The 8911-nt window shown below is 36.7% G+C and overlaps 1 protein-coding gene across 2 annotated transcripts; it reads left to right on the forward strand.

Annotated features, from left to right (window-relative positions):
• The first annotated feature begins 541 nt into the window (after nucleotides 1–541).
• LOC114284214 (dicarboxylate transporter 2.1, chloroplastic) lies at nucleotides 542–8666 on the forward strand. Of its 2 annotated transcripts, XM_028227118.2 has the most exons (5): nucleotides 542–1441; nucleotides 5157–5470; nucleotides 6647–7095; nucleotides 8328–8457; nucleotides 8545–8666. In XM_028227118.2, exons 1-4 carry the CDS (start codon nucleotides 794–796, stop codon nucleotides 8441–8443), a joined length of 1527 nt encoding a protein of 508 aa, XP_028082919.2. In that variant the 5' UTR covers nucleotides 542–793; the 3' UTR covers nucleotides 8444–8457; nucleotides 8545–8666. The 2 variants fall into 2 exon arrangements, with proteins under 2 accessions (XP_028082919.2, XP_028082918.2); XM_028227117.2 differs by having other exon boundaries at nucleotides 8328–8666.
• The last annotated feature ends 245 nt before the right edge of the window (nucleotides 8667–8911 follow it).

Genomic DNA, 8911 nt, shown 5'->3' on the forward strand with positions numbered 1-8911 from the left:
AGTATCAAACCAATGTATTCGGATGTTGAAAGTCGAACTAATATATTTTGTTCGGATGTTGATGGTCGAATCGATGCGTTATTTTTTTTATTCTAGTTTAACGAATGGCAGATGAGGTGGCGTCGATTGTCTTCTCAGGCGGATGGGGTGGCGGCGACACAACACTGCCCCTGTAACCTCTTACTTCGCAATGTAACACCACCGTCGTCGCAGCTCTCACCCCCTTCGTGATCCTCAATTCGCAGAGAGAGAGAGAGTTGCAAATAGTGGGGTGAGGGAAGTGTTTCGATTTGAGAAGAGGAGGGCTAGGAGAGAAGACGAAGGGAGGGACTGACGATTGAAGAGGATGGGGGTCAGCGGTGGGGAAAGTTAGGGTTAGGGTTAGGGTTAGGGTTAAGGTTAGAATTATGATTAGGATTGGTTAAGGTTGGGATTAGGATTTTAGTGAAAGGGGAAAAGGATAATTTAATAATTTTACTCTAAAATAAAAATGTAATAGAAAAATATTATTAAGTGTGTAGAAGGAGGCGAAGTGTTCTATGCAAATAGAAGCACCCCTTATTTATAGGCACACACTGTTTTACTGAGCAAAAACCTCCAGTCCATCCGTTGTCACAATCTCCGGCGGCATAAACTTCCAAGTTTCAATTATGACACTCGTTAGCTCCACTCACTCACCACCACCACCACCACCATCACCATCACCATCACCACCAGGAGGACCAGCACCACCGCTCATCTTCTTATCCTCCTCAACCCTCTCTCTCCCTCCCCACCACACCTCCCAACAACAATGTCCACTCTCTCCCCCACCTCACGCGCCGCCCCTGACTCTCCCTCCTTCTCCACTCCTCCTCCTCCTCCTCCTCCTCCTCCTCCTCCTCCGCCTCGTCCTCGCTGGCCAGGCGCCAAGCCCATCCCCCTCGCAGTCTCCCTCGCAATCGGCATAATCTTCCGCTTCGCAGTCCCCAAACCCTCCCATCTCTCAAACCAAGCCTGGCAATTACTCGCAATCTTCCTCACAACAGTCGCCGGACTCATCCTCGGTCCCTTGCCTGTCGGCGCCTGGGCCTTCGTTTGCCTCACCATCTCAGTCCTCTCCCGAACCCTAACTTTCGCCGCCGCCTTCGCCGCATTCACCAACGAAGTCATTTGGTTGATCGTCGTCTCGTTTTTCTTCTCCCGAGGCTTCGTTAAAACAGGGCTCGGTGATCGAATTGCCTTGTACTTCGTTAAATTGCTCGGGAAAAGCACTCTAGGGTTGGCTTATGGATTGGCTTTGTGTGAGTTGCTTATTTGTCCCGCGGTTCCGAGTACTACTGCCAGAGCTGGCGGCATTTTCTTGCCAATTATCAAGTCGTTGGCTTTCTCAGCCGATAGTCGACCCAAAGACGCTTCGGCCAAGAAGCTTGGGGCTTATCTTATCCAGTCCCAAATTCAGGTTAGCATTATCATATCCATTTACGTTTCAGTTGAATTTATGTTAATTTATGCAATAAAGGATTGATTTTCACTGAAAAGATTGCATATCTTTATTTATCACAAATAAAAAAAAAGAAGATTGCAATATCTGTCTTATATTTGGTTGTCTCACATAAGATGTGATGTTTGGACTTTTGCAATTTAGGTAGAATTTAGAGATTAAAATGTTAAAATTTTAAATTGCTGCCATTGGAAACTTGAAACCATAGCCGCAAGTAATGGTCTGGAAAGTAAGATAATAATTGTCTTTGGGGCTACTATTTTTTGTTGTATCTAGACCTGAAATTTATAATGACTAGCGACTTGCACATTCACGCAAGTCACTACATGTTGTGCGCTACTAAAATAAGTAAAAAAAACACCCGTTTCGTTGGGTTTTTGAATCCATTTGCGAAAACCCAAAACATGACAACATATATTTCAAATTTCTTTTTGAACCCGAGTTTTGAAACCCAAACAAGTTTTCACACAAGTTTTCAAATCACACAAGTTTTTGTATATTTGTCATTATTCAGTAATTTTATAAAAAAATTTCATAAATGTGAAACGCTTTGAATGTATGTAGATTGAGTGGATATGAAATCGGAAAAGAAGTGTTAAAATTTCTAAAAGTTCATAAAAATAAAAAAATTTGAAGTGAAACTTTGCCCCATGCATCTAAAAAGTAAATATAGACAAAAAAAAAACGCAAACTAGTTTTGAAAATTCATAACCAAAAAAGTTTTGAATTCAATTTTTTAAAAACTATTTTCAAAATATGCAACTCAAAAACTAGTTTGAAAACTCATACCCAAACAGGTTTTGAATTGTCAAAACTCTTTTCAAAACTAATTTGAAAACTAATTTCAAAACTAAACCAAATGCACCCAAAAAATTCACTACATATTGTGTTCTATTAAGGTGGTAAGAGTCTTTTCCACACCCAAGGTCATACGATTGAGTCCCATTCTCCTCTCTTTCTCTCTCTCTCTCTCTCTCTTTCTCTAGTAGAGAAGTGAGAAATCCACTTGGCATTGAGGAGAGACATTTCGGAGAAAGTTTCAAAACACCACCAATGTTGTTTACTTTATATATAGTTTTAAAACTTATACCCACCTAAAAGTTCATCCAGTTATATGAAAGACTTTTCCTACTACTTCTCTTCTGATGTGGAACTTTTTTTTTTCAACACATGTGACGAACAATTTCTCCCTCGTGTGAATCAAACATTGAGCCTAGTTCCCCTTGAGTCTAAGATACCACTCTCCAACACCGTGCTTGAGTAATTTTGTGAGCCCACTATCATCCATGTTCATGGTGGATAGAGTCCACATTATGCAATATCATTGCCAAACACACATTGTTTGAAACTTATGCACATATGAAAACTTTGGTCTGTGGACTATAAGTGCTGAGTCCATCTAATGCATATTATGACTTTCTTTTTACTTTTCTTCCGATGTATTATAATATTGTTTTGAGGTTACATTAAAATCAAAATGGATATTTACTTTTGCTTTATTGTGGATGATTTGTAAAAATCTATTACTATTCAAGAATAATTCGATTTAGTAACGCACCTTATGTTAAAGGGAGATTGTTTGTTGATTTATTTTTTATAAAATTTTCAATTTTTTTGAAGTAGATGAGAAATTGCCATTATAGGCTAAATTTAGAAACTTAATCAATGCTATCATAAGGTTCTAATTGCTCTTTATTAATCAATGCTATGGAATTGAATGACATATTCAAAAAATCTTCTCATATGTGCTTTCTAATTTTTCAATGTTATATTTTCAGATAGAATATTTTGACACTTAATTTGTCTTGAAAATGAAAAGTGCTTCTTGTGAGTTCCATTTCCCTTTTAATTAGTATTTCCTACTTTTCCAATCTATTTTATGAATTGAAATGCTTCTTGCATTATGTGATGTGAATAATATAGAATCCAATTTTCCATATGATAGACAACTTGATAACTATGGCAGTGGTCAGCTGTGAGGGTGATGGTTGATTTCTAAGGAGATGGAATGTTGTGTTTTGAACTAATTAGGGATAATGACAGTAACAGGTGGATGTGTAAAAAATATTGGTTGCTTTATCATTGTATGCTTTTTATTTATTTTTATTTTTTATTTTTTATATGAACTTCAAGAAAGTTTTGGTTGGCTCTTTTTTAATTTGTTATCAAAATATTTGGCCAAGTTGAGATATATTCTAGGATCCCCTTTTACATTTTTGCAATGTCATTGATGTAGGTGTGTCATGACTCATGGCTTTGAAGCTTTGCTAAATGGACGTAGGTATCCATGTTGTGTTGGCTGTGTCTAGGTTTATTAATGCTTCATAAGCCCAAATCTTGGGACTAATTACATGGCTGATTCATCCAAGTATGTAATTGTCTGCTTACATACAGTAAGTGGCACAAAGTTCGTAAAATGGGTGTTTGACATGGTTTTATTATGGTGGAGTAATGGAACAAACTAAGAACTTTACCATAACATTTGTGAACTAGGAATCAGCTCTTTTCTTTCAGAAGGGATGCATTGAATACAGCTCAAGAAATTGGCTTGTTGACATCCTACATCCATATCCATTCTTATAAACATACTCATGTACATCATTAAGAAAACACGATTTGATAGGAGATTCATTCACTTCCTGGATGTCATCTTCCTTCTCTTTTAGATTTTAATTTGTGTTATTCTAAAAAAATGAATATTGATAGAGTATATTTCCTAGGTTTCAAATTGAGGTGCTCTTTTTATAGTGGTCCAAAGTGAAATTGATGATGTATTAGATGAAAAGATTTACACTTTGCTTGGTTTGGTTTGAGTCTTCCAAAAACACTTTTTAGAAAATTCTACTTTCTTGATTTCTGTATTTTTTTGTTTTTACTAAATTTTTTTAATATTTTAAGCAATTTTTTTTAAAAATTTTTTAGACACACCTAAGATAAATATACTTAAAAAGTATAATTTTTGTAATAAAAAATCTTTAAAAATTTCACTAAATACCAAAAATACAAAAAAGAAAAGAAGAGAAATTCAGTACATTTTTTTTTTGTATTTTTGTGTATTTATTAATTTTGTAAATATTTTTCACAAATATTTTACTTTTTAGACACATCTAAGGACGATGCATTCAAAAAAGTAAAAAAAATGCTTAAAATTTAAAAAATATTCACTAAAAACAAAAAAACACGAAAATAAAAAACTCAATTTTCAAAAAACTTAATTCAAAAAATTCAAACCAAACACGCTATAATTTCTCGAATATGTTCATATGATGAATTCTGTGCATCTTGACAGGTTGATATATGAAAGATTACTGTGTATTGTCTAGGGGTATTATAAATCCGACCTTTAATGGGGACTCTGGATGCCCTTAGTATATGAAATCCTTCCATAATGTATGCCATTTGAATCCAATTGCATCCTTTAAAATGTAGTCATGCATATATAGAAATGTAAATCAAATGTAGGTTGGTTGGTCAATAAAACATTATTCTATTCCTGCAACTTGGTCAACCATGCAATGGTCCTATGTGTTGTTATGTCTCAGGCTATATTATAAATACTGTGGATGTTGTAGCCTATTCTTGTTTTATTTTCTCTTATATTCTGTTACTTTTAAGTGTCTCATCGTGGTAATATCTTCATGACTGGTATGTTTCTCTTGTTGGTGTGTGACAGTCTGCGAATAACTCAAGTGCTATTTTCCTGACTGCCGCAGCTCAAAACTTGTTATGTGTCAAATTAGCTGAGAGTCTTGGGGTTAAAATTGCAAATCCATGGGTTTCTTGGTTAAAGGCTTCCAGTTTACCTGCATTTATATCTCTTTTGGCTACCCCATTTGTCCTATTCAAGCTCTTTCCCCCTGAAATTAAGGAGACACCAGATGCTCCTGTCATGGCCACACAGAAACTGGAGCAGATGGGTCCTATCAAAAGGAATGAGTGGGCGATGGTTGGTACCATGCTTATTACGGTTGCATTGTGGATCTCTGGGTAAGAAGAAACATTTGTTTTGCTTTATGTGGGTCACCGATCTTTGTTACTATATCTTGACGTGGTAACCGGTTTGCTAATGAAGCTAAGTTCTCAAATATTATGAAGCCATTCCTCTCATAGGATGTGACAATTTTTAGATATGTTGTTGCTGACCTAAACATTTTAGGAGTGCTAATATTCTCAGCCAATCATACAACCTTCTGAATCTGCCTGCTTTTTCTGATGGTTGGAATTTTAAGGGAAAACAGTTTGGGTTGTGAGCAGTTGGTCTTCCAAACTCATGTATGAAACATGGGATCAGTTGAGCCATCCCTATCCAACTAATATGCCTTTTTTTTTTTGCTCTTCTTTTTTCTTTAAACTGGAAGTGCAATATTTTTTGTGTCTTGAGCACATTACTATGACAAAGTACTATTACTTGATTTTATTTTTGATATGCACATTATAGTTTACAATACAGTAAAGTACACGGATCACCTTGAGGTTTGGCCATATTATACTTATTACTCTTGTGGTGTCAGAAACTACACTAACCTTTAATGATTTCTGATTATTTTTTTTTGAGCTCATGTATAACATAATGCTAAAAATTATATATATGTATATTCAATGTATCCGGGTTGTACCTATATCTGTATTGAATTATATCTGTATCCTGTATCCGTATCCATGCTTCATAGTTTGTCTTGATAAAGGCTCTTCTCTCGCTAAGTCTGGTCTGAGCATGCTTTGCCTCTAGAAAGTGGTCAGGTCACTTAGAGCCACAGAGAGGAATCCCATTGAGCTAGGATGTCTAGTTGCCTTCCATGTGGCCCACGTGCCACTTTGCAGAGCTGACACGACACTTTAGTCTCGCAAGAGAAGCCAACGAAGGGGTGACATGGTGATTTGTACTCATGTACGCACAGACAGTAATCATTTTTAGATCTCTCTCTCTCTCTCTCTCTCTCTCTCTCACACACACACACACACACACACACACACACGTGCATAATTTGCTTGTTTGTGTGGGTGAAACTTAAAATGGAACCTCATATCATCTTTATGACTAAATATTGAAGTAGTCAGTTGCCTTAAAACTAATCCCCACTGTGGTTACTGACTGCTGTTATTGCTTCTTCTGTCTTATTATTTTATTACTGTGGTGTACTGAACAACTCAATCGGTTTGCAGACAGGCTCTTGGTATAGCTAGTGTTGTTGCTGCAATGCTGGGCTTGTCAACACTTCTGTTGTTGGGAGTGCTTGATTGGGATGATTGCTTGAGTGAAAAGTCAGCATGGGATACCTTGGCCTGGTTTGCAGTTCTAGTAGGCATGGCAGGTCAATTGACAACCCTTGGTGTTGTGACCTGGATATCTGATGGTGTGGCCAAATTGCTCAAATCTTTCTCATTGGGTTGGCCTGCTGCATTTGGTATCCTTCAGGCAGCATATTTTTTCATCCACTATCTATTTGCCAGTCAAACTGCCCATGTTGGAGCCTTGTACTCTGCATTTCTTGCAATGCACTTGGCAGCTAAAGTGCCTGGTCTATTAGCAGCGCTAGCATTGGCATACAATACAAATCTTTTTGGTGCACTAACACATTATAGCAGTGGCCAGGCTGCAGTGTACTATGGAGGTACTGCTTTTTTCCTTTTGGAAGGAATATGGTTTTCTTTTTCTTCCTTTTGATTGCAGCGCAGTTATATGACTTCAATTTGTAATAGATATATCTTTTTATTTTTATTTTATTTATTTATTTATTTATTTTTTCTGAAGTCTTTTTGGGCAAGTCTGTAATAAAATGTTCATATAGCAGTAGTTTCAGTTTATTAAGAATGAAAATTTATTAGGAAATATTGCATGAGTCGAACTTTTGACTAACTGCAAGTGTCAGGAACAAAATAAGCATTGTTGCGGGGGAGAGAGAGATGAGTTGTGTAGATTACTAAGTGAAGAAGAAAATGAAAAAGCATAAAAAATAGAGATTATGGATGAAGGTGGGGAAGCGGACATTGAAGGTAGCGAAATCAACCTAGTAAACTGAGGTGTGTTTAGCCAAAAGTTTAGTGAATACAGCTAGGATGATTCAGCCACCTCGTGACTGGTTTGAGCAGATCATGGTTTAACTATGTGATACAAATGAATCTAACATGCCATGGTCCTCGAAATGAAATGGTTTTGTTGTTCATATGAAGCAAGAAAGGAAATCAGTTGGTGGTTCCAGTGGTTGAGTTGACCAGTTGGTCTGTTGTAGTTTTTAAAACATTGAACCTAGCGGCCTGAACCCTCCCCAACCTTGTTGAGTTCCTCCCCAAACCCGTCACATTGGGGATAGTATGGGCCAATTTACTGGACATTTGCTATATTGCACTCACTATGTTTTAATGGGTTGACACAGCTGAGGTTCGATGAACATTAGCAATGGGTGGAGAGAGATATGGTGTTGGGAGCTAAAATAACAATTGAGGCAGAGGATTTGAGCTTAGAATAGAATGGGGATGGAAACCATCAATGACAACAAATATGAAAGGTCCCTCAGAGAATTTGTTAAGAGATGATTTTGTAAAGTATGTATTATGGTTGGGGTAGGGCGGGACTCCTATATTTTTTTCTTTCTCCTTGTGTCTTTGTTTTTGACTCTGGCAGGTTTAAATGTGGTCGAAGTATCAGATAAATCCGGTGATATGTAGAATTGTATCATTACAAATGCTCATTTGCATAGCTATTTCTTCTTCGTCTTCTTCTTCTTCTTCTTCTTCTTCTTCTCTCTCTCTCTCTCTCTCTCTCTCTCTCTCTCTGATTGAGAGTTGAGATAATGTTTTCTGGGTTTGGTACTGATGAGCATTATTTTTTTCCCTTATTTGACAGGTGGTTATGTAAAACTTCCTGATGTTTTTAGACTGGGCATTTTGATGGCCCTTGTTAATATAGTAATATGGGGACTAGTTGGAACTCCCTGGTGGAAGATTTTGGGGCTTTATTGATGTTATTTTTGTAGGTAAAACTATACTTTCAACTGTTATATGTATATCTTCTCTTGTTGGCAATTTTGTGTTAGGTTTTTTTTTTTTTTTTTTTTTTGTAGGAAAAGAATATACAACTTGAGCACAACTTCCGCTGAACCTTGCTAGAATCTGAGAACTCTACTTTTTTAAGTACAAAAACACTGTTGCCTTTTTTAAAATGATGGTCATCATATTTATGCTACTATTGTTGTTGTGTAGTTCTTCCTTGAACATTCTATTTCACTGCTGATTCTATCTAAACAAATATTATTGTGAACTCCAAGGTTCTATTTGGATCTGGCTAATTGGATTTGAAATACTGAAGTGAAAATCTACAAGACATCATTTGGATAAAAAAGGGTCATATGGATTTGAAATCCCACTATAAATAATGACCTACGAGGCGTTGAGATCCACTTTTATGAGATGAACCCGTCTCCTTCTCAT

This window comes from Camellia sinensis, chromosome 1, assembly GCF_055761805.1.
Source record: "Camellia sinensis isolate YWXY chromosome 1, ASM5576180v1, whole genome shotgun sequence".
NCBI lineage: Eukaryota > Viridiplantae > Streptophyta > Magnoliopsida > Ericales > Theaceae > Camellia > Camellia sinensis.

Coding starts and splice junctions, on each gene's coding strand:
- LOC114284214 (XM_028227117.2), top strand. CDS start 794: ATGTCCACTCTCTCCCCCACCTCACGCGCCGCCCCTGACTCTCCCTCC. Junction 1,442..5,156: donor TTATCCAGTCCCAAATTCAG/GTTAGCATTATC, acceptor GGTGTGTGACAG/TCTGCGAATAACTCAAGTGC. Junction 7,096..8,327: donor GGCTGCAGTGTACTATGGAG/GTACTGCTTTTT, acceptor CTTATTTGACAG/GTGGTTATGTAAAACTTCCT.